The following is a 27,067-nucleotide window of genomic DNA, read 5'->3' on the forward strand; positions in this document are numbered from 1 at the left end:
AAAAAAAAACGTTATCAACACACGTATCGCTCGCATACAAATAACACGCTTTGCATAAATAAATAATAAATGCCGACGTGCATACATACATACACGCAAATCTGTGTTTTTATTACAACGGCAAATATTTCTGACAACAATGTATGGAGATATTATTAGATTAAAAATGGTTAAACAGATTTTAATAACAGCGGAAATTCTTGTATAAAATTTTAAGGTTTAAGCCATTCACTTACTGTCTAAATCAAAATATTTCAACTTTTCATAGATACGAGACACAAATGAATTTCTTACTCATACTGTGTTACTTGGACTTTGTTAGTTCTTGGTACTTAAGGTACACATAACTGCATAACTTTTGTTTGACTAGCCAAGTATCTGTGCAATTCCATAAAGTTTTAGCAAAGCTTGCACGCCATACTTGCATTGTAATACAATCTTTATTACGCACTTGCACGCAGACTATTTTTCTTTGCTTAAGCAAGTTGAAGCGCATTCGCATAAGCAGCTATTTACAAACCTTACATTCTGCTGCTTGGCTTGAAATCGAAATTTCTGTCAATGGGGTAAGAATAATTTATAGAAAAAAACGGAACAAAAACATTTTTTTTTCGTTACCTTGTTTATTATACATATCTTTTTCACAAATTTTCATAATTCAGGAAAATAACTTATTTTCAAAAAAATTTTGTTTCAAAAGTTAAAGGATACGAGTTATTTTAACTTAAACTTTCAAATTCAGAAAAAAAAATTCTCAAGCAAATGCATGCATTTAATCATCGTCCTGCGGTTATTTGCTCACAACATCGTAGCGCAACGTATGTAGGCGTGCAGTATTTTATTTATGCACTTTTTCGCTGTTGTAGAGCACGTCGCTCGATTAGGAACACTAAAGCTAATTGCAGGGGAAATTTTGTGATTTAAAAGGCACTGTCATAAAGTGCTCAAGAATGACTGAAAAATATATTCCAATGGCAAAATCATACACAATTCCGTATACACCTAAAACTATCGTATAAAAATTAAAGATTTCAAACAAGATTTTACTTGTATTTATATAGATGCTCATACTTAGCGCAATTTATTACTTAAAGCAAGATGTGTTGAAGAAGTAAACTACTTAGTGTCTCTTAACGCAATAAGTATGCCTACTTTTACTACATTATACCATTAAATTATTACCCTCATATAACGTCAAATAGTATTTACATGCAAACATAATTTACTCATATCTCGCTGACCCTGCCTCATTTATTCTTTTTTTTTTCAAACAGATCACCACTGATTTTCGAGCCCGATGCCGCGCACACTACAGCCACCTCAGCCACTGAGGCCGACACCGATGATGCTTTGCATACGCGCCGGCTAGCAGTGGAGCGTGGAGGTGCTGGGGGCATGCCACCAAGCACAGCAGGTGCTGACAGTGGGCAATCGAATCAATCAAGCGATGTTGACGAGCTACAGCACTATGATAAAGGCAAAATGTAAGTATTATTTCACTTTGTACTCTTAAATATTTGCTTATGTAAATACGAGTACGTATGTATATTGTATGCAATTTGTTTTATAATTATCAATATTAATATTTGTGTTTTCTCATTGAAATACAAATACATACATATATACTGCGCCGCGGTCGGCCACGTCATGCAGGATCAAATCAATGACACGCGCTACCGACCATCTCAAGTCACAGGATTTTCAAGTTTGCATTACCATAATTGAAGCTAGACAGCTGCCTGGCCTTAATATGGATCCAGTTGTTTGTATTCAAGTGGGCGATCAAAAGAAATATACCAGCGTCAAGGAGAGCACCAATTGTCCGTACTACAATGAGGTGCGTGTTGAGTTGAGAATGCTTGAATTTATTGAAGTGGCGTGAACCTTAAGAGTTCTATTCTTTAATTCATTTGTATGTCTGTATTTTCTATGTTCTCCATTTCGTTTTTTGCAGTATTTTGTGTTTGACTTTCACATGCCGCCAGTGATGCTATTTGATAAAATTATAACGTTATCGGTGAGTAGAATGTGTTCTAATTAATTATATGTACCATTAAAACATAGATTCTTGTGAGCGAGTGGCAGACACTCGGCACATACAGACAATACAATAATACATTATGCTAATAGCATAAAGATATCAATTAAATGTGTCTTGCTGTATACATACTTACATACTTACGGTGGCTGACAGATGCAGACTCAAGTGTTGATTTTCTTTTAGCAGAGTAACCCATGGCGTATGAGCAACAAGTAGTTCGTTGACTCCAATCATTAACTCAAAGCGGTGGTCACATAAGGCGATTTTACAGGCCTAGTGCGGCAATGGGATAACAATAGGATTTTTTTTACGAAATTAAAGCTAGCAAATTGTGTCCAACTCAATACCAAGAACTCTTAATCACCGGCATTAATTAAAGAGATAAAAAACTTTATGGTCGAGGAAGAAATTCTCTATATATTTTCCGGATTGTACTACAATACCTCATACCAATTTTCCTTAAAGTTTGATCAAACGCTTGGACATTATTTTATGCTCTTATTTCTTCAAAAAAAAAAAGATAATAATCATTGAATTTAACAATCGATTACCAGAATCCCACCAGATAACAGTAATTCCCACAGCACTTGTGCAGAAAATGTCTTATTCTACAATGAAAAAAATAAATCCCTTTGTTATCGCTTTGTCGGACTAGACTTAAGGGTTGCTGTGTGAGTTAACGTTAAAAAAATCAAGAAAATCGATCAGTGCGTAGTTGTTTGAAAATCGACATTTTATATTTGAAAATTTTACAATTTCGTAGAAATACGGTTTTAAAAATTTTTCGATTCAATATTCCAAGTGTTTTGAAAATGTAAATTTTCAAAAATGGTTCTAATCGGCAAATTTTTTGCAAAATATGGAAGTTTAAAAAAAGTAACTTTTTTTTCAAAATTCCACAACTCGCAAACGGCTGCACAAAAAAAAAATCAAAAAATCAGGGAGGTCTCTCTCAGATGCTATTTACTATGCCAAAAAAAAATATAAAATATCATACAGCCATTTGAAGCAAATATCGTCGTAGTTTTTTGCGAAAATGAGAAAATAATAATCACGAGATCATTAATATTTTTTTTGGGGAGGGGCAAACGATCACTCAAGCCCAGGATGCACTCTGCTTCGTTGTATAAAAAAAAATATTAGGGATGTGCCGGGTATCCGTTTTGTTATCCGACTATCCGGCCGCATACTGGCTAAAATCCTACCGGATTTCCGGATTTCGATTATCGAAGATTCAACTAAGGAAGGTGGTGCGCAGAGATACTTCATTGGCAGTGTAAACAAATTTGGAAATTCTTTGCGACTATGCTTCCACCAAATTAAAGGATCTTCTTTTGCGTGTACATATGGTTGCTGCCTTTTTTCTTGTACGGTCACTGCCTTGTCTAGCCATAGTTTGGCTATCAACATCACTCCAAAAACTGGAATCAGAAAGTTGAAATTTATCTTGAGGCGTATTGTAACGCCTTACTCCATCGATACAAAATGTAAGCGTTTAACAAAAAAAAGAAAATTTTTTGCTGAGTTGATCCACCTAACCTTAATTATGAAACAAGATTGGTAGTAAAGAAAATGATATTAATTTCATGATAATAAGTGCTTCTGCAAAAAAAATGGGCCCAAAACATAGATGGCGCTGGAATGAAGATATTTAGATACCCTTCTGCAAATTAACTAATTAGATGACTTAATAAAGCCCCATCCTTTAAGTATGCATACTAAGAAACTTAAAATCCTTTAAGCGTCACAGATATCTTAGCACATCAACGGGTCATCGGTATATCAAGTAGGAGTGTGAAAGAACACGTAGAAATATCAATGACCCCGTTTGTACGGGAAAACTCTTTCATCCTGTGGAACAGCAGAATTATAAAAGAGGATTACGCACTCTCGACAAACCTTGCAATACTTGCAGATATCTCACAGGTGGAAATACGAGCTCAAAGCAACGAAGGAGATTAGTACATATGTACATATACCATATTTTATCTCAGCGCTATTATTCTTGGCCTATGAGTAAGGAAGGTTCTACTCTTCAGTCCTTTCAGTCACAACTAATAATTTTAACATTACAAACCGTTTTTGCATTCCAACACTATTTTTGTATTGGTGAACGCAAAAGTTCTGATCAGGCTTCGCGAAGCAAGCCGGGCATTTGCTAGTTTTAGAATAAAAACACAAAAAATGCTTTCGGGGCTTTTCAAAGTGTGACAATAAATTAATCGTGGCTTATGACATTTCTTTCAAGCTTTGCTTAATTTTCGGTCCGTAATACTTACTTGCGCATATATTTAGATATGTACATACTAGGGATGTTAATTTTTTCGATTATTGCGATCCCGGGATTTTCGGGATTAGTCCCGGGATTTAGATATTCATTACTTTCCAATAACTTAACATGAAAATATTGCATCAATATAGTTTGAGAAAATACAATAAAACTGCGTTATTAGTTTTAGATTTTTTTTATTAGAAATTTATAATTTCAAAATTATGATAAATTTTAAAAAATTATTTGAAAAATTCAGTGCAACGTAGAATAAAAATGGGTACTAAATGAAAGAGAAAATTCTGTAGGATTTAAAAAAAGTAAAATTTTTCGGGTTCAAAAAGACGAACAGGTATTGAAATGCCCTTTTGGATATTCAAGGATAAAATTTTTAAGGACATTTTCAATACCTTATGCACCAAAAAATTTAATCTATTCTTTTTCTACAGAATTTTCTCTTTAATTTGATAACCACACTGTTTTCCTAAGTACATTGCACTAAATTTTTGAAACCATTTTCTGAATTACTCATATTTTTCAATTTTCGAAGTCTTTTTAAAAAAAAGCTGAAACGTAATTTTACTGCATATATTTGGCCCATGGCTTCGCGAATATATTGATTTTTTTTGTATGTAAAATGGCATGTCGCACGGTGTTATGTGTATGTATAATTAGCTAGACATATACAAAAAAAAAAACCATTAAATATTAAACAAAAAAATAAAGCGAAAACTTGTCAATATAAGGCATTCTATTATCGCCACCATTGCAAATTACAAATCCCGAAAATCCCGGTATCCTTGGTAAATAACATCCCTAGTACATACATACACTATATACACTAACGGTTGCCATCAACATTCAACAGGTTCAGATATGAATAACTAAACTAATTGCGATTTATTGGACCTAATTAGCGCTGATTAACTTTGCAACACGTTCACAAACTCTTAACAGACTCAAAGTAAACTATTTGTTTACAAACAATGCAACCAAGTAAGAAATTTTGTTCGACTGAACTAACATTATTAACCGTCCATTTATTAATTGTCAACAGAGCCAAAACAAACGAAATGCAAAGCAAACGGTGAATTATACCTGCGAGGATTATAAATTTATGCGCTGAAATGTGCTTAAGCGCATAATTGGAAAACTTCTGCATAGTTATGATAAGGTTGCAAATACTTTGTGAGCAAATCTAATTAGAGAGTTTGACAGTTTATTGTACGTGTAAATTTTTGCTTCCATAAAGGATAAAACTCATTTAAGAACAGTACAGCAAAAGTGGAGAGATATTCCTCTAAATGTTATTAGAATACATACATACATAAGGTAAATGCATGCTTACTTTTTTTAATACTTAAAACGGTAACTCTCCTTTTTCTTATAACGGGCTTTTAAAAGAGTCTAGTAGACTACATAGCTGTCACATCATAAATGTATCTACTTGTTTGAAAAAAATTAGCTACAGCATTGAGTTACTTGAAATCATTACTATTTACAAAGCAGTTACGTTTACTCATTATCGGAATACAGAAATTGTAGTGAAGGTCGATGCTTATGCCAAGAAATTGTGGTGCAGTTGAGTAGTTAAAGCGTGCAAGCGTAACAAACAAACAAACAAACTTACTTACGCATTTATAATATTAGTAAGGATTAAACTAACTATATTTCGAAAAAAATTGGATTTCGCAAATACACAAAATATCCAGCCACTTAAGGACGGGATAATCCCTGTGCGTACTCTGCGTACCTGCTGAACCATATGAATACTGTTTCTACCGTGACAATTGGTAATGGTTGTATCCGTGGCAGCATCCCGTGCAACATCTCTTTATGATCAGCTTTATCCTCGATGCTATATGCATATATGATACATTTCATACTAGCAGATAAGTAATCGTAGCAGTCCCTGGCCGAGTTTATTAAAACTTGTCTGGCTTTGAATTATTACGGACGTGACTAACACAATAATATTTTTTTTTTGTCGAAGAGAAAAGTACGTATATGTATGTTGACTACTGAAAGCAATTCGTATGTACATATTCACCAGCCTTACTTTCGTGTTTTTTTTCTTTAAAAAAAATCGCTATCAAGGCGCATTAATACAAGGTGATATTGGCAGCTCAAAAACAAAAAACTACACAACAAATTAGATGCACGATGAAAATCAGAAGACAAAAAATTTGCAACAAACACATCATTTTGACAATCAGCACAATTCCTCTTGAAATCAGCTGCACCGGTAACACCAACTTGTATGAATTCGCCTTGGTGTGTATTTTGTGATGGGCGCGATATTAAAATATGCTCTCCCTCAATAAATAATAAAATATGCAGTACTTGCCCGATAAACTTAAAAATAAGACTGTTACAATATTGAGGAAAGTTTAGTTTTATTGTATTTATAGCTTTTTGACCGGTTGCAGTAAATAAAACAGATGTTTACTTCTTTTACTGAGCGTTTCGAATTTTTTGTAATCAGTTTAAGGTCCTGAGTTAACAAAAAAAAACACAGCTCCTTGCCAACAAAACAACTGCTGACCAGTGTTAACTAATGAGTACATACACTAAATTTAAATACATATTTTTTATTTATTTATTTAAGGCTATACAAAAAATAACTTACCTGCGAAACTTCAAATTTATTCTCAGGTTATACAATCCAGAAAATTTTTAAGATCTGGCACACTTGTGGGCTCATTTAAGATTGACTTGTCAACCGTTTATGATGCGCCGGGTATTTAAAAAATTATATCACTTAAATCGTATATATTTTTTTCTTCCTTTTCAAATAAGAAGAAACTTTTATTAAATACATATCTATGTATGTACAAATGTATAGATTTAGGCTTTCTTGACGTTACTGTGTATATATGTATGTACATATATTATTTTGAATTCTGCTTCATTCTGTTTCACATGCGAATTTTATTTCTTAAAATCTAAAAAGCACCTGCTTTACACAATGTTAACATGCAAACAAGAAAAAATAAGATAAATTATTCAATCAACGTGTTATTTTAAAATAAGGTGAATGAAGCTTTACATTCTTTCACACATACATACATACATATAGACATAAGATACAAAATACCCAGCAAACAAACAGAATTACCTCAGAAATTAATGTGGAACCAAAAGCGAATTGATAAGCGCTTCCCCTATGGCTTCTAGAATGCATTACTTTAACACGACCATGTTGTTGGCGGTAATGACATGCAGACCACTTCTCATTCCCCGCATTGGGTGAAGGAAGCGAAGGACAGTTTAGACACTCTAAAGTAGGACCTTCTAGAATACGTTCCCAGCAAAAATCTGCAATCGCTTTAAGTGAAAACGTGTTCTTCAACGTATTACTTTAGAACTTCTGAACTGTCTTTTGCTTCCTTAACCCATTACGGTGGATCAAAAGTCGTTTGCAAGGGCTTTTCCACCAATGACATGCCAATGTTAAAATAATGCGAAAGGAGAAGCGCTTACCCATTTCCTTGAAGGCCCCATTCATTTCTGAGCTCCACACGTCACCACAAGAAGCGATCCCATATTTTTTGCTGTGTATACCTATTTAGGTACATACATGCTCAGCATGCTCTTTCATGCAAGTACTTGTCCAGCATTTCTTCTACGTGTACACTAGGGTTATGATTTTTTTTAGACCCAAAAGCCTATGGTGGCATTCAATGATCCACGGTCTAAAATGCCAGAAAAGTTACTTGACTTTGTTCAGATTTAAAAAAGGTCTCGCGCATAACGGTATTTCTTCCTTTTTTTTACTCAAATAAAACCGACTTGGTTCGATATTTTTAGTTCACTTAAGAATTCCAGGTAAGAAATAAAAGTAAGGCAAAATAGTGTCACAAAACGTACCATAAAGGTTTAAAGTACAAACGTGGGTCAAAATGCTAATTAAACCAAGATTTTACACAAAAATTACAACTCACTTTTCAGAGCCCGAAACTTCCGAATATACCCATAGATTTTTTCATTGGGCTACAGTTTGCGAAATATTGCGAAACTACCATAATTTTTAACATACAAATTTTGGACTACCCTATTTTCCATATAAAATGGCAGGCATGGATTATCCAAATGGAATTCGATGTGGTTAAATATTTCAGAAAAAAAATTTGCATTTTGGTCAAAATTTGCAAATCAAAATTTGCGTATGGCTTCAATTCAAATTTTGTCTTCCCATAGCACCACAGCCTTTTACCAATTCAAAAAAAAATCAAAAAAGACATAACCCTAGTGTACACGTATGTATGTATGTAAAATTTTATTTTGGAAATCTGGAACAAAAATGTGTAATACAATGTGTAAGGCAATTGATTAATACAATTTGGATATAATCCGTGTTTGTGATTTATAATAACAAATACAAAATCTTAAATCAAAGACACTTTCCAATATTTCTTTTGTTGCTCTCTTTTAATCAAATATTTACTATTTTATATATTTGCTTTTTCTCTTTCATATCTGTGCTTACCCGTTTGTGCTTGAATTTTCCTTCTTCGCATACATATACACGAATGCATCTGCAACTTTTAAATCTATTCAATTGTCTACTTATCTTCGAATATTTACTAATACACTCGATAATGTAACACAAAAATAAAATAAAAAACAAACAACTAAACCAACCCCACGTGCATACAAATATATGCAACAAATAATACAAAACACTAAAATTATTTGCAAACAAAATGGCAATGGCTACATTTTTGAAATTTCTTAACAAACAAAATTGGACAACGTATCAAAAATCTACGCAAATTCCACACTAAATTACACTTACCGCCCAAAAATGCAAATGACAACAAATATATGTATGTACATACAACAAAAAAAAACATCTGTAATACAAAATCAACACCATCATACATATTTATCAACTGCAATTAACCAAACAATTGTTATCATCATCGCAATTAATGCCTATGAATATGGCCATTTTGCGGAAATTGTTGATCTGCCAAAAATGCACCAACACTTGCAAATTCACATCCACGCAACGCACATGCAATTATATATATGTATATTTATCATGGCTGCCTGCCCGTACAAAATGCATGCCATCGCGGTCATACCTACCCTACAAACGTACATATGTATGTGCTTAAGTGCGTATTCAGGTTCTCCATAGTCGTAATGTTTTACTGCGAAACAAATTGATTGGTAATTTCAAATTGGATATTGCCACCGTTTGGAATCATGCAGGTAACTGTAAATGACAACAAAAAAGGTAGTTCATGCAGATGATTGTTGAAATGAGATAGCGTGCATATCTACAGTGCCGGACAAAAGTATTGGCACAGAGAATTTTTCGCAATAAATGCCAAGATTTTTACTCTGAATTATTTTCAATATTTTTTAATAAAAATATAGTTCGTTTTTCACAAAAAAAAAAATAAAACCAAAATCTCTAAACTTTGTGCAAAACTTAGGAAATTCAATAAATCTTCATACTAATGTGCAACTTTCTATTCAGATTAAAAAAAAAAGTAATTCTAAGTATGCAGCCCATTATAGCCCATTAAATTTTAGTATAACAAAGTGCAAGTTTGAAGTATCTGAAAAAATCGCGTTGATTTTTGGAAATATTTTTAATAGAAGGTGTTTCTCATTTTCTCCATACAAAAAATAATTGTCGAACATACTTTGTATAGAAGAACCCGAGTGAAAAAAACTTGCCAAAAATCAACGCGGTTTTTTTAGCAACTTCAAGCTTGCACTTTGTTATACTAAAATTAGATGGGCTATAAAACTGCATACTTAGAATTTTTTTTTAATCTGAATAGAAAGTTGCAAATTAGTATGCAAATTTATTGAATTTTTGCTGAGTTTTGCACAAAGTTTGGAGATTTTGTTTTTATGTTTCTTGGTGAAGTACGAACTATATTTTTATTAAAAAACATTGAAAATAAATTAGAATAAATAACTTTGCTTCTATTGCGAAAAATTCTCTGTGCCAATACTTTTGTCCGGCACTGTATGTACACAACTACATACATATGTATACATGTGTACCCTAAAGATTTAACAGATGTCCGGTAGCTATCCGGTTTGGCGGATAACCGGCCTTAATTTAATGCTAATCGGTATCCGGCCGGCCGGACAGTTTCGCAAAGCAAACGAATCTTTGTTATCTTAGGAAAACGTTTTATAAGTAAAATTATTAAAATTATTTCTCAAAATAAATTCATCAACTATTTTTTGCTTAAATGCCTCTTCAACGCAAACACTAATTTTGGAATCTTGGAATCGGCTGACTTTAGAATTGCTCATGTGCATATACAGGGTTGGGTAAATATTAGCCATCTGTGACAGAGATTTGGCCTTATAATAGTGAAAGTTTCTTTTAAAGGAAGCTGTGAAAATTAGCAGCTTTAGCTTAAATCAAAAATTATTAACAGGGTATTCATCTAAACGCGTAAATGCCTCATAACTGTGTAAACATCGTAAAAAAACAGGTTTTCGATACAAAATAATCGAGTTTACGAGGTTAACGTGATTGTGTACGAGGCATTTACACATTAAGGTGAATTGCCCTTAAATTTTATTTTGCTGAACAAGATGGAAACCGGTTGATCTTTAGAAATATATTTATTTCGGTGACAACCAGACAATGAACTTGTTATCCGCCCGTCGTCTATTCGGCCAAATCACTATTCGTTACATCTCTAGTGTACACATTTATGCTAAATGCTGGAAATATGCTGTACAGTAAATTCATTCTGACTTCCCTCAACAGAGAGATATTTATGTATGCACCCAATAGGCAAACCAACTGAGCCAAACTGACCAAAAGACTAAACTAATTTGTTTTCAAACAAACTAATTTTGAAAGACAAAAAAGATGACTCGGGAAAAAGTTTATATTTTTGTATAAGAAAAAAACATTTTTTTTTTATATTGCAATCTTGCAATACTCTTTTAACAAATTTCCGCATGAGCTAAAGACAGCTTTAAACTTAGCTCAGAACCCAATGACAATGCTACATATATGAGGTGACCACATAATTGACAACCTCGTATCTATGGTCCGATTTGTGTTATATCTAGAACGTACTCACACTACTTGCATGGAAAAAAATAACCCATCAAAAAAGTTTGCCGTTAGGTGGTGCGGGGGTTGGTTTTTTTTTAATAGTTTAATAAAAGCTTGTCTTGGTAATAGCCGACAACCTCTTCCGAAGCGGTACGAAGTGATTGGAAGATGGAGTCCCACTGCTCATTTATGTCTAGGCGATATAACTGGTATGACGAAGAGTGCCGCGTGGCTGCAGAAAAATGAGCAGCAGTACGAAGCTACCCTGCGCGCGCCAGTTGAGAAAAACCGGGAAGCATGAGGGAAGAGAGACGCCTTTTCAAGAAAATAAAAAGAGAGGCATAAAGGCGTGAGTGCGAAGAGCTTGAGATGCTGGCAAGCAGGAATGCGGCCCGAAAATTCGATCAGAAAATAAGGCAGCAATCAAATGGTGTAAAGACCCCAGCTCCAGCAAAGATGAAGATGGCAAGCCGATAACAGATGTCCCGAGTACACTTGAGATATGGAGGACGCTTTTGAATGGCGGCACAAGTGGCCCGTTTGATGAAGGAGAACCCGAACCAATGTATACGGACGAAGCTCACGTTCCTCTACTCGGTGGTTTAAGAACAATAAGGGCCCCCGGAGCCGACGGTATTCCGGCTTCAAAGCCGATGGCGAAGAGTTGAAAGGGCGCATGTACCAGCTCTTAAACAGAGTTTGGTCTGCTTTTTTGGAGAACTCTCCGCGCCGTTTGTGGTCAAATGAGGTTTTAGACAAGGCGTTTCACTCTCGTCCGGCTTTTTTTCAATCTGATGCTAGAAAGCGTAATGAGAGCTGCCAATCTGAATCACAGCGGCACCGTATACAGCATTTTCCAGTATAGAAGCTAAAGAGGTTGGTCTAGCGGTGAATGAAGAAAAGGCAAAGGACCTGCTGATAACATAAAAAGAGTCCACGCGTTTCGGGACACACATCACTGTTGGCAGCTATAACTTTGATGGAGTAAAGGACTTTGCCTACCTAAAATCCAGCATAAACACCACCAATAACTACAGTCTGGAGATCAAGTGAAAAATAACTCTTGCCAACAAGTGCTACTTTGGGTTCGGTAGGCAATTGAAAGGCAGAGCCCTCTCTCGACGAACAAAAATTACGCTCTACAAGCCTCTCGGCATGCCCGTGCTTCTATATGGCGCAGAAACATAGACGACGTCGAACAAAGATGAGAAGGCTTTGGGTGCTATCGAGAGAACTATCATATGCAAGATCTACGACCCTGGATGATAACGCTCCGGTAAATAGATCCTTCGACTCCGCACCCATGGGTGGACAACGAAAGCAACGGCGCCCACGAACAAAATGGTACAGAAGGACTTAGCTGTACTCGGGATGAGCAACTGGCGCAAATTCGCACAAGAGAGAGGCAATTGGAGAAGCTTTTTGGTCAGACCGACAAACGGTTGTAGTGTCAAAGAAGAAGATGAAGAAAAGCTTGTCTTTAAAAAAATTTATTATGGGGGTTTTCCAATGCTTTTGGTCGATATTCAAACATTTCTTGTAGCAATTTGTTTGCCAGTTTCTGGACTTTGAGTACAGCCAAGTTCAAGAAATTGAGCAAAAATTGTAAATACATATATATTTCTATATTAAAGTCGCATGAAATGCGGGCTATATCGCGCATTCTTGGATTATTTTTTTTTTGTACAAATGTTGACCACTTTAATGTATATGTAAATACATATTTATGCAAGAGAGGTTACTTACATTTCACTGAATCCTTGAAATGCCTGCTGGGTAGGCAGGTTTATACTGTGTTTTCCTTCCTGTGGCATTTCCACATCCTTTGTCGTAAAAAGAGCACGCATTCAAACGAAACTCGAATTATGTGCGCAAGCATGCAAACGTACATACATATACAGTCGTGCCATGGATGTGCGTACCCTTATGTAGTATTTGCATTACCTTTGTATGAATGTGTGCACAGAGCGGAAATCATGCTGATTGTTTTGACGCTTGTGAACGCCTGCACTGAGAAAAGAGTTTAGTTACGTCAGCTAAATATGTTTTTATCAACACATGATTTGGTTATAGTTACATTATTTGTTTATAGTAACCAAATCATGTGTTGAGAGGAATATATTTGGCTGACTTTTTTCTGAGTGTGCAGTAATGTTAAACTTGCGACTTTTTCACCGTCAGCAACTCAAATGGTGAAAGTCTTTGCCGCAGTCAAACAAAAACTTGTTTATGGTTTAAAACATTTATGCGTACTCAGTTGTAGTACAGTAGCGAATGAAAAAACATTTACAGACAACTGAAAATTAAATTTTATGTTTGATTCAAAATTAAACGCAATTAACAGAAGCACAAAATATATATCGATCCCTATCCACCAAAATAACGTAAGCGGAAATGCCTCTAGATGCTCTAGGAATATTTCTGCATCAAAAAGAAAGCTTTGAAAAAAAGTGTTATTTTGGTTATGAAAAATCGGCTTTTCTTTCGACACTTGATTTTCTATACAATTTGTAATATGTGACGTGCAAAGTTAAAAGAGGCCTAAGGGTTAAAAAAAAGTTGACTTTTAACTCTACATCGATTTTTTAGCAGGTGCCACTCTCTTTTCAATGCAATACCCGTTCTAACTGCATTCGTTTTTTCGGAATGTCAATTTGAAAATGGACAGATTCACAAAAAGCGCGTACAAATTAAATACGCTTGCTAACTTTAAAGTCGTTTTTCTTGAAAACCTATTTTCGTACCGTAGTTCCCTTTAAATTTCACTGCCGCATACATTAGGATGCATCACCAAAAAAGTTTCGGTTTTTCCTCCTAAATATTTCGGAAAAATATTAGGATTTACTTGAGCACTACCTCTTAGAAAATACCTCCAAAAATTTCATTAGTTTGATTCCGTTTATAAAATTTTTACACATTTTTATGCAGACGTTTTCAGCATAAACTCGTCTATCGTTTTTAGAAAAGGTATTTCCAAACCTAATTTTATTTATAAAACACTCGATTTTTGGAGATATTTTCAAATAGGAAAATATTACTATGCTTCCGAAATATTTTGGCAAATTTTTTAAGAAATATAATAAGTTTTACCTTTCCGATAGATTTTTTTTTTGTATGGAGAGTGATGCACCCTAAAGCAGATATTCATTAAGGAGTTAAAATATTTCAAAATTTTAAATGGGCATTCATCAGTTTGTTATTCTATCCCATCAACTTTAAGTGTGCACATTTTTATATCGTTCACTGTACATTATTTATACTAAGTACTATGCATATTTGGGAATTTCTTTGTCTTCTAATAGCCGCCTGCTGCGCTAACCTCTTACTTACAATATTACAATTTTCTTGCCACTTTCCTTATAACAAGTTTTCAACAGTCAAATATCCTTGATGCTTATCTATACACTGACATACATACATATTTACTTCCTCTTTGACTCTTTCACAAAACCCCCGAATTTTAATAAAGTCAACGCGTTTCGCCAATTGAATTACAAAGTTGAGAAAAATAAAAAATAAAAAGCAAATGCAATTTTATACATCTAACGTAATTTGTATGCAGCTTTAAATTTTCGAATTCTATGGCCATATGGTCAGTGTGTTACATACATGAGAGAGACCTTGGTCATTCACATATATTTGCACATCATTTATCAGAAGTTAGTGTCAGTGCCGACTCAGCTGCTCTAGTTATAGCATTGATCTCGGCTTGGGAAATGCTGGTGTAGCCTGGAAGCTTATAAGGCTATTCAAGCTCAAGCTCCAGACAAAGTAAAGCTGTTCCAATTCCTTCACTAATTTCATATCGGTCACTGTAAATAATTGGTAAATAAGATGTTTAGACCTCGCTTTCATTTGGTCCCCTTTTTTAAAGCATCCCTGAGGAACAACTATGGAATTGTATCCGTGAGTGTGGTCCACGTCGCCCCAGTGTTATACATAGATCTGTAAACCTTTTCACATCCACCATCATCCCAAGAAACCATCGAGAATTATTGGTCCAATGACTGCTATACAATTGTGAAAATCTTTCAATGTCCTTACGGGTATTTCACTTACCGGGCTTAGACATTTGCCAAATATGTTAATAGCTAAATCATAAACAATGCGCTCTAAAACTAGCAGATCTTTCTCTCATAAAAAGATATACATAGGAAACAATCCTGACGTATGCCTCCCTACTCGACATCGTCGTTGAACCCCACTCATTCATCACTGTCAAGTGATAATGGCAGAATTAACTGTGATTGACTCCAGCAGTTGAATTCTAGAAATCGATACGCAAAATTTCTACCACTAAAACTCTCAAAATGAGAGCCTAAAAATATGCAACGTGAAGGCCGAAGAGGTTCAATATAAAATCGTAGGTACTATGGATATGTTACGTTTAGCTAGAAGCGTCGTATATTTTTAGGCACAAGCCTTATTCCTTAAGAGATTTTTAGGAATTTAGCGTGGTTATTTCTAGAATCCCGGTAATTTGCAACTGCCTTTAGATAATATGACTTGTGGACTTAAATGGGTGGGACGATCTCAAAATTCCCTTCAGTATAGTTACTGCAGTAATGTATTCAACATCCTCGCTATGCATAGACCAAGCCATAATCGGATTTTCCCTCGATTCAGTGAAGCCAAGACAGTGGACGGACTCCTTTCCCAACTGCCAGGAATCTCTTTTGTTTCTCTTCTAATTCCTTTCTTATATAAATTTTGTAGAAATGTGTACGCCCTCCAACCTTCTATGCTTTCCCTACAGTTTCCTTCTTCCATCTTACGTACTTAAATTTTCATTCTGGCCCGAAATGTATAGAGAAGTCATGGTTAGCCAATAGCGTCTTGGAAGTCAAGACTTCTGTTGCTTTTTCGTTGTCCGAACTGCAAGAGATTTAATAGATTTCTATATAGTTTCTCAAAAGATTTCGATAAAGATTCCAGTTTACTTTCCTGGGATTCCTGTAAATTTTGTTACAAAGTAGTGATGCAAACAAACTTTTAGTTATCGTTTTACATACTATCAAGGTACATTGAACAGGTAGTATCAGTAGAGCAGCTGATTTGATTTATTTTCAAATTATTAGGTCTCGAAAATGTCAAATATTTTAAATTTTTTCTCACAAAAATTCTGAATTGTTAAAATCCATTTGCATGTGAAACCTTTTTCCATACAAAACAAGCGATTGAATAGCAGCTTTTGGAACGTTCGCCCAACTCAGAAGCACAACCGCTGATTACTGGCCCTTGCAAAGGATGGATCAATGCTTCGAGAAGCAAACAAATTTACTTGCATCAATTTTTATTTTTTCCAATTAAAATTTTTTATTTTTTATAATTTTTTGTATTTCACATGGCACGCTTTGATTTAGAAGAAAAAATTCAGAACAGTTTTTGACACTTTCGATACCAGAAGCAACAACAAAATACACGCAAATGTTGTTTTTGCTCTACTGATACTACCTGTTTAATGTGCCTTGCATACTATTGTTAAAGAGAGACTCAGCTCTATTAAAAATTTACATATTATGACTTTACTGTGCCATTGGGGTTGATGAAAGGCCTCCGCTCTGGACTTCCTCTTTCAATGTCAATGCGAATTTGCTGGGTCATTCTCATTGAAATGGTACATATAATGGTACATATAATATATATAATGAGTCGAGGTTCGTCGTCCTCTGGCATAGCAACCACAATTTGGTAATTTAGGCTGAAGTTGGAAAAAAATATATGCGTTGAACTCAGAAGTAAATCTTTTAATAAAATCTAAATTCCCTTTAAAAGTTTTTTAAGCCTTAATATTGGAACATCATTCAACCCAATCGGTTCTAATTTTTAAAAGCTTTAGTGAAAGTTTACAATGTTAGCTTTGGGTTCAGGCTGCTCTTTCTTTGAATTTTTTCTCTGTTCACAAAACAGCACGAATCGAGTTTGGTGTTGTACTTGATGTTCGAAAACGATATATTTAAATATGTCATTAATAATGCGAAATTTCATGCCAAGTCGATATTTTAAAAAGAAAAAAACATTTTTCAACACCAAGCTGACTTTGAAAACGCACGATTAATAAAAACTTAGTGGAGTTAAATTTTCAAGCCGCAGAAAATTAAATTTTCACAAAAATTTATAGAAAGTGTTCAAAATCGATTGGTGATCATACATTTTCGTGTTTATAAATCCTATCTATGTTTGTACTATATAGATGGTCAATCATTAAATTTTTCCGCACATAACTTTTTTCTGAATGTTTGCATGATTTCTTAAATATTTTGAATTTTTTATAGTTCATTATGCTTTAAATTCAATAAAATTATGTAGGAATTTTATCGGGAGTATTTCATGAACTATTATTTCGTAAACACTTGTAGATCACCAATTCTACCATAAATGGGCGTTACTCTCCGATCCAGATGATTTCTATAGTGGTCCAAAAGGTTATCTAAAATGTGATATTGGAATAATTGGCAAAGGTGATACCGTGAAGGTGCCTCAAAAATCTGAAAAAAGATCCTGACGACATCGAAGCGTAAGTGATGAATGCTTTCGTAATTCTAAAAATTAATAATTGAAGCGAAGTTTACAAAACTTCATTATTGTAATAAGCACTATTCATTATATATTTTCGAAACCAGAAATCTACTGCTACCCGTCGGCGTACCCATCGAGCGCCAACGTGCCAAATTCATTGTGAAAATCTACCGTGCCGATGGCTTGCCGCGCATGAATTCTTCGCTTATGGCTAATGTGAAGAAGGCCTTCACTGGCGAGTCTAAAGATTTGGTCAGCCCTTATGTGCAGGTTTCATTCGCTGGATTAATGGTAAGAAGGCGCCGCTGAGGGCTTTAACATAGCACTAATTAGCCTTTTCTCTTACACAAAGGGCAAGACCACAGTCAAGAAGAATGCTTACGCACCAGTTTGGAATGAACAGCTGGTGTTTACTGAAATGTTTCCGCCGCTATGTCAGCGCATAAAGGCTAGTTATTAGACGCTATTAAAAACACAAAGTAGTTTAATAAGCTTCGTATATTACTCCTCCTCCCATATAGATTCAACTACGCGACGCTGATCCCATGAAACCGGCCATTATTGGCACACATTACATTGATCTCAAGCAAGTATCCAATGATGGCGATAGAGGATTCCTACCCACTTTCGGTCCCTCCTTCATACATCTTTATGGTTCTACACGCGATTATACGTTACTCGATCAACACTCCAATCTAAATACCGGCTTAGGCGAGGGAGTCAGCTATCGCGCACGTCTACTACTCGCCATACGCACTGAAATTACCGACAACATCGAAATCACCACCGAGAAGAATGTCGAACTCGAGCCGGCATATCCGATTACAGAATCCTCGTACTCACGCAATGAGGAATTCTTTCTTTTTGGTTCTATCATTGAAGCCTCCATGTTGGATAAGAAAGTAAGCGATAAAACGGTATTCTTTGAGCTCAGCATGGGTAATGCTGGCAACTCGCTGGACGGTCATAATGAAAGCTTCTCTACAGCCACCGATGATGGTGAAGACGTCTGTGTGCTGGAAACAGTCGATACCACCTCTTTTAGCAGCGTCACGAATGCTTGTAAGCCCATCAGTCACGATAAGTCACACTATTACCTGCCCTACTGGGACTATAAGCCATGCATGGATGTGAGATGCACACTGCCGGATCTGCGGCGACGTATGTACAATAGCAATATGCTATCGAAAATGTCGGAAAATTTGGTAAGATTATGCAAATTATCTTTGATTTATGCAAATTAGTAAGCCTCTCACATTTCCCAGGAAGAGGGCTTGACAAAAACGCATAAGCTCATTGAGGAGGAAGATGTTAAGGCAGAAGTGCGTCTGCGCACCACACTTGAAGACTTGGCGTCAGCTTGCACCCGCTATATAAGTATAACCAAAGCGAATATAACTGGACCGGGCAGCGGCAAGACTAAGTTGGACAAAGAACGCATAAAGCTATGTCAAAGTGAAATCGTAAGTATTGAGCGCAGACGTCTTACAAAAAGCCTACATGCATAATCGTCTCATTATTACAGGAAACCCTTGGTAACTTGGCGCGCAATCTACGCGCATTGGTAACACGTAGTTCACTTAAAGAGCGCTTCAAGACCGCACAGACGTTCCAACAAAAGCTGAAATTGCTCATCGACGATGTGAGTTAGGCCGGCCGTATGCTTAAACTTTGCTACTAATACCACTATGATTTCTTATTCTCCAGCCTCAGCACTCATTGCCGGATATATTTTTATGGCTAATCGCTAATGGCAAACGTTATGCGTATCATCGCATGTCCGCACGCGATTTGATTTACTCTAATATCGAGGAGGAAAGTGGTGTACATTGTGCGAAAATACAAACCATCTTCTTGAGATTGCCTGGCAAACAGTCAATTGGTCCAGCCAGCTGGTTTATACAAGCCAAGCTATCTATTTACCTATGGTTGGGCGTTGTGGGTCATAAGGGATACTTCTTCGAGGGTCTGCCTATCGGTTATGATCTATCACACGAGCTGCGTAATGCGGAAAGGCCTGGCGCTATGGCGCCAAATAACATCCATTATCTCGAGAAATCTGTATGCCACTTGAAGTACTGGTAGTTCCCTTACTCATTTGTTCTCTTCTTATTTGCAGACCTTTCAGTTGCGCGCACACATCTATCAAGCGCGCTCTCTAATCGGCTCCGACGCGTCCGGTCTCAGTGACCCTTACGCCACTGTCTACATAACCGAATTCGCTAAGACCACACAAGTAATCGAAGAAACATTGAGTCCCACCTGGGATGAATTGTTGGTTTTTGATGAAATTTTAGTATTTGGCACCAAAGACGAGATCAAGAAAGACCCACCTACCATAATCATTGAGATTTATGATCAAGACAAAGTTGGTAAGTCAGAGTTTATTGGCCGCGCTATTGCAAAGCCGCGCGTAAAGCTACGTGAGAATGTTTATACAACACCCACACTGGAATGGTTCGATATTGTACGTGGACACGAAAATGCTGGCGAGTTGTTGGCCGCTTTTGAAATGCTCGAAATCGGTTCTACCGATATGCCACGCCTCACCGAACCCAAACCACTTTCCGCCAGCCAACAAGAGAAGATCAAAGACAAAAATGCGTCTCCACCACCGGGCACCATCTTTCCTGTGCCGAAAGAAGTACGTCCACACTTAGCGAAATTCAAATTAGAAGTACTCTTTTGGGGCCTGCGCGATCTAAAGCGTGTTCATCTAATGTCAGTCGACAAGCCACGCATCGATGTTGAGTGTTCGGGCAAAATACTCAGCTCGAATATTATACAGAACGCAAAAAAGAATCCGAATTTCCCCAGCATGTTAAAATCCATAGAATTGGAGTTGCCGCTTGAGGAAACCTATGCACCACCAATCACCATACGTTGCGTAGATTGTCGCTCGTTCGGCCGATATACTCTGGTGGGTACACATCAAATCACTTCTATACACCGGTACATATACAAAGCCCCACCGAAAGAAGACATCACCAAATACAAAACCATGGGTGGGCAGATTATTTTGTCGGCGCCCTTGAACGAGGAGGGTTTGAACAATCTGGTCGATGGCTTCAATATGCAAGCAATGATTGCCGCTAACGCACAGCAAGCGAATATGAAGGACTTCTACGGAAATCGACGTTCCTCCTGTGATCAGTTTACGCTCTATGGCGCGGCCTGCGTTACGAAGCTGTAAGAAAATAATTTCGCTTAAAATGTTACCTGTATTTTCTTTTATTATTTTATAAATCATTTTTCAGTGCCAAGAAGCAAGCATCAAAAAAGAAATCATCGCAGGTGAGCAACCCGAATGAAATTATCCAGGAACAGGACCACGACGATGAGCTTAGTCGCGATTGGTGGACAAAATATTTTTGGTCTTATGAAAGACTCATCGATCTGACTAAAACGGAGAAAACACACATCTCTGATAAATTTCTAACTCCACCGGTTAATGCCACGCCCAACAATGTACAAAAATTTGGTATGAAAAGTTCAAAGTTGGTGCAAAAGTTGAGTCCAAAAGGTATGACTGGCATAGCGCGCGGCAAGTATGAACCGGGCAGCGAAAAAGTGTCACCCAATCAGCAAACTAATAGGACAAATATGAACTCAACAGCTGTGTGCCAGGTAATTGAGTTAAGAAATTAAGATCAGAAGAGTTAAACACTACCCCTCGCTTAACGTACTATACAGATCTATCCCAACGAACTGGAGGCGCAAACAGAATATAACTATTTCCGTGAGTGGCTGCACTCATTTGCGCTCTATCGCGGCAAGAAGACCGGCGACTCCGCCGAGGACGATAATCGCACCGTTGGCTTCTTTAAAGGCGCCATCAAAGTCTACAAACTACCACCGCCAAAGGGCACCGAGCTGCCTATACCCAACTTACCCGCCAATGATCCACTTCACGTGCTTGTTCGTATCTATATAATCAAGGGCACAGATCTGCATCCCATGGATCTGAATGGCAAAGCGGATCCATATGTCGTGCTGCAGTTAGGCAATAAGCGATTATCTGATAAGGAAAACTACGTCAGCAAGCAACTAAATCCGATATTTGGTAAGTGCTTCGAAGTGGAAGCCACATTTCCACAGGATTCAATGCTGACCGTGCAAATATTTGACTGGGATTTGGTGGGCTCCGACGATCTGATAGGCGAGACGAGAATCGACTTGGAAAATCGCTACTATAGCAAACATCGTGCAACCTGCGGGCTAGCGCTGAGATATGAAGTGTAAGTGCCAAGGAGGTGAAAAATACGCAGCAAATATTAATTGTATTTTTTCCACAGCTGCGGCTATAATCAGTGGCGCGACCCTATGAAACCCACACAGATTCTATCGAAGCTGTGCAAAGAAAACAAACTGGATACGCCGCATTATTTTCAAGATCGTGTGGCGATCGGCAAGTATTGTATGACCTTCTCCGACGAAGAGGTAATAGCATGGAATGGACCAACTACTTGTAGAAATCGTGACGAGCATCTGGCGCTGGCTGTGCTGCATAGATGGAGTGAGATACCCAGAGTGGGGTGCAAGGTGATATACAGGAATATCAATTATTTAGAAAATATATAATAACAGCTTCAAAACTATACCTAACAGATTGTTCCTGAACATATCGAGTCACGTCCTTTGTACAATCCCGAAAAGCCCGGCATTGAACAGGGAAAAATCGAAATGTGGGTGGATATGTTTCCCATGGATATGCCGCTGCCAGGTCCACCAGTAGATATATCGCCGCGAAAACCCAAAGAATACGAGTTGCGCGTGGTTATATGGAATACGGACGATGTGGTGCTGGAAGATGACGCATTCTTTACGGGCGAAAAAATGTCCGACATTTATGTAAAAGGGTAAGTAAGAAACGTAAGATTCATTTTCACGAGAATTTAACTGTTTTTTTGTTATCTCTCTTCTTATCTTCAGTTGGCTGACGGGTCCGCAAGATATGCAATCTACGGATATACATTATCGTTCACTCACCGGCGAAGGCAACTTCAACTGGCGTTTCATCTTTCCCTTCGAATATCTGGCGGCCGAGGAACGCATTGTGCTTTCGCGTCGCGAATCGCTATTCAGTTGGGACGAGACAGAGGTGAAAATACCAGCGCGCTTGGAACTGCAAGTATGGGATGCAGATCACTTCTCAGCAGATGATTTTCTTGGTGCGTTTAATATATATTTGTGTGTTAGGGTGCATCACTCTCCATACAAAAAAATAATCGGTACTATTTTTCCATCGGAATTATAATTTTTTTTTACATTTTAAGACTTCAGCAAGAATATTTCGGATAAATAATAAGATTTATTTAAGCTAGATCGATTTTAAAATACCCTCAAAAATATAATTTTTTTATAAATAAAAATAGTTTTTAAATCTTTTTTTCCAAAAAATCAGGTCCGTTGACAAAAGAGCTTAAGAATAAAAGGTCTGCATAAAAATGTTAGACAATTGCATCAACGGAATCATATCTAATAAGAAATTTTTTTTACTATTTTCAAATCGGTACAGCTCATGTAAATCATAATATTTTTTCGAAATATTTCTGCGAAAGTCTTAAATATAATGATTTTTTTTTTTTTTGATGAGGCACCCTAATGCGCATATTTTTAAGCCTTTTAAACATGCGCATTATCATTTCCCGACAGGTGCCATATCCTTCAACTTGAATCGTTTTCCGCGTGGCGCCAAAAGCTCTAAGCTTTGCACTCTAGATATGCTTAAGTCAGACTCTAATGCGCCTACGGTAAATATATTCAAGCAGAAGCGCGTGCGTGGTTGGTGGCCATTCTATGTAAAGAAGCAGAATGAGGAGATGGAGTTAACTGGCAAGGTGGAAGCCGAGTTCCATTTGCTGACAAAGGAAGAAGCCGAACAGAACCCTGCAGGCTATGGACGCAGTGAACCGGATCCGTTGGAGAAACCAAAGTACGCACTTTATTTTACTTTACATTTATTGAATTCTTCCTTTTTCTTAACTCTTTTTCTGTCTTCATTGCTTGCTTACAGCCGCCCAGATGCCTCATTCATGTGGTTCCTAAATCCGCTCAAGTCGATACGCTACATCGTGTGGCACAATTACAAATGGGCTATTCTCAAGGCTTTATTGATTTGCGGCATATGTTTGTTCTTCATACTATTCGTCTATTCGGTGCCTGGATACTCGGTCAAGCGTTTGTTAGGTGCTTAAGCGGGAAAAACGGTGTGCAAAGCACGAACGATAGAGTTAAAAATTTTTGGAGGTAGAAATTTAGGCGTATATTTTTGAAAAGTTTCAAATATTGGCAATCAAATTTTCACTTAACATCAAATTAATATGCAGGGCTTATTGGTTATTTATAGCGCTTTCTTTTCTACAAAAAATGTTTCACTTCTATTGTCCAAAGGTAATATCCCTGAATTCGCAAGTTACCGTCGGCTTCCCTAATAATCAGTAAAAGGCCTTAGTAGGCGAACTCCTTACAAGAAAAATTAACTCAACTTTATCTGATCAAAAAAATATGTTCTGAATTTTCTTTGTCTTCAAGGCAGAGCCAACTCTCTGACGCTTTGGTCACCAAATTGGTGAATATAAAAGCGTTATCCGTTATGACCAGTGAGACACCGAGAGAGTAACTTTTATATCCCTTCTATTTAATATCCTACCCATGAAAAGTATATCCCCAGACCCTGACTTGTGTAATGCCCCCCACTAACTCTCCCCACTACTACGTTAGGTTAGGTTGTCTTGGCTGTTATCATCCAGCACGTCCGTCTTCTTTTTATTTAGAAACATAACCAATTTGTAGCTCTGATGTCGCGTTCTAAATTGTAGAATCTGGTTCATCCAAACATTTAAAGTGTAGAGGAGAAACGATCATAGATGAGTACTCGTTAAAGCGGGGGAGTGGCTGGACGCTTTCGATTTTCTCCATATCTGAATATCAGAAAATACATCTCTGCATAATAATCAATAGAAGTATCGATCAGACATCTTACAGCTTTGTTGATCGCTGTTGGTTCAGCTTGAAAAACGTTACATATATCTGGCAAACGATAACTGAGGCTAAGTGAGAATTCTTGCGAGTATACCCCACTTCCCACCTTCAGATCTAACTTAAGCCGTTAGAGTAGATGGCTGTTGAATAAGAGTACGCGATCAGAACGGAATGCTTCCCCCCATTCACGCCTTAATTGAATTCTTGTTTGGAAACTATTCCTTAGTGCAGTAGTCGGTCTGTGTAGAACAGGTACCTGAATTCATCGGGAAGATCTTCCAAAATTCTATAGTTTCCGAGCCGCGTGTCACTCATAGCACTACAACTTTCCTGTAGTTTACTAATAAAATCTACAGATAGAAAGTGAAGCAAGATTGGAGTTTAGTCGGCGTTGATGGTAAAGCTTCCGTGATCATTATGCACACCAACCTACCAACCAGTACAAATAAAAATGGCCATCTAAGTTTACCCACTGAGCAATTATGGATCGTCCAAAGATAGTTGAGGATTCTTTCCGTACCAGCTAGCCGGTTACCTCGTTGTCTTCAGCGTCTAGAATCAAAGGCGTGGAGGTCGATGGTCTGGTTATGCGAATTTTTACTAGGAACTTTCTGCCAAAGTCAGTCGCCTCGGTCATGGAGTAAGTCCGCTTCTTGCCAAGTCTGGTATCTTCTTGAGAACACCGAAATGAAGCTTCTTACGAATGCGACTAATTTCACTGCAAGGAGCTTCTCAGGGTTAGTCAGGAAATGCGAGCCATAATTTGTCCATCATATCCTCGGGAAAGCTGCGCAGTCTAAGAGAATGCTTCCACCGGATCATCCTCTAGGCGGCTGCTATAGAAGCGATCAGGTAAGATTCCTACCCTCAGCACGTGAATATCAAACTCACAGCGGCTTGTCAGAAGGATAGTCCAGTTGAGCGTGCCCTGTTTTCTAGCCAGGGCTCGCTGAGCTTACATGACACTCAATCGTTCAAGAGTGAACCAGAGGAGAATATAGATATCCCCAACTGCTCTTTATCCGGCGATAATATATACAAAAGGGCATTTTCTTCGCCTCGCAGTTTACCGCAAAGTCGTTGTGGCCCTGAACCCAATTACATACATATTTTCACCTGAAAGACACCCCGCAAAAAACACCTAAACTTACTCTCCCTTCAAGAATTCCTATAGTCAACTACGCGATTGAATGGTAATATGAATCCATACCAAACTCTTGTAAGTGTTTAAATTAATTATTTGAATTCATCACTTATTTTTTAATTACATGAAATCAATCTTCGATTCCCTTAAAGTTAAGTTCGTGCAAACTGTAATGTCTGCTCTTTCATAGTTCGAAAGAAAACTATGTAATTGATTTTTTTAACGACTCGTTTAACTTGCTTAAAATGTTTTTTTTTTTTATTGGCAAAACAATTGTTTATAAGTATTTCAATATTTTTAGACGATTACAGATGTTTTGAAAAACTGCTTGATCTTAAAGTGCTTATGCAGTAAAACCAGGGTGTACCTGATTTTTTCCTGTATTTAGCGCCAATCATATCAATAAAATTAGTTAGGAAACACGGAAGTTAGAAGGCGTATGAATGTACGCTTGTACAGATGTAATGTAAACGATATTTAGCAACATGTTTCAGGGTATTCGAAATGCTTAAAGTAATGAAACGAAAGTGCAAAGAGCTACATACGTATGTATGTATTTAGATAGCGTGTAATCACAGACATAGAAGAGAGAGGGAGATAAAGAATATATGTATATTTTGTGAAGCATTTGTATGTATGTAATTGAGTGACTGCACTCGTATGAGTATGAGCTAGAAAAAAACTGAAAAAAAAATCTATATCCTTATATTTTTAAGATAAAATCTAAAATCAAACTCAAACTAGAACTTAGCGTGTTGTATTTACGAATTTTACAGGAAACTTGCAACAATGTACTCTAAAACAATCATATTTACAAAACATGCATGCATGCGTACGTACGTTGGTACTTATATACATACTTGTGCTAATTTTACTAAGTATTCAAATATATATAGATAAAATTAATTAATAAAAATCTTAGTGTACAAAATTAATTAAGGAAAATAATTCAAAATTTGAAAAAAAATACTAATCCAAAAATATACATATACATACATACAAATTAGGGTGGTCGTTAAAATATCAACATCACGTACAAAATAAAGACATTCGTGAAAA

At 36.7% G+C, this 27,067-nt stretch overlaps 1 protein-coding gene across 1 annotated transcript; it reads left to right on the forward strand.

Moving 5' to 3' along the window:
• Positions 1–1,294: 1,294 nt before the first annotated feature.
• LOC118750591 (otoferlin-like) lies at positions 1,295–26,247 on the forward strand. The gene is given in 20 exon segments (XM_036485328.1): positions 1,295–1,484; positions 1,654–1,837; positions 1,955–2,017; positions 9,446–9,530; positions 17,721–17,854; positions 17,856–17,878; positions 17,985–18,171; positions 18,233–18,328; positions 18,402–19,085; positions 19,146–19,343; positions 19,406–19,522; positions 19,588–19,941; positions 20,000–21,069; positions 21,138–21,507; positions 21,574–22,118; positions 22,176–22,422; positions 22,489–22,739; positions 22,813–23,051; positions 23,536–23,815; positions 23,897–26,247. Coding segments are annotated over 20 exon segments (5,397 nt in total). The 5' UTR covers positions 1,295–1,395; the 3' UTR covers positions 24,078–26,247.
• Positions 26,248–27,067: the final 820 nt, after the last annotated feature.

The sequence above is a fragment of the Rhagoletis pomonella genome, unplaced genomic scaffold (genome assembly GCF_013731165.1).
Source record: "Rhagoletis pomonella isolate Grant_MI unplaced genomic scaffold, Rhpom_1.0 Rhpom_scaffold_00317, whole genome shotgun sequence".
Lineage (NCBI taxonomy): Eukaryota > Metazoa > Arthropoda > Insecta > Diptera > Tephritidae > Rhagoletis > Rhagoletis pomonella.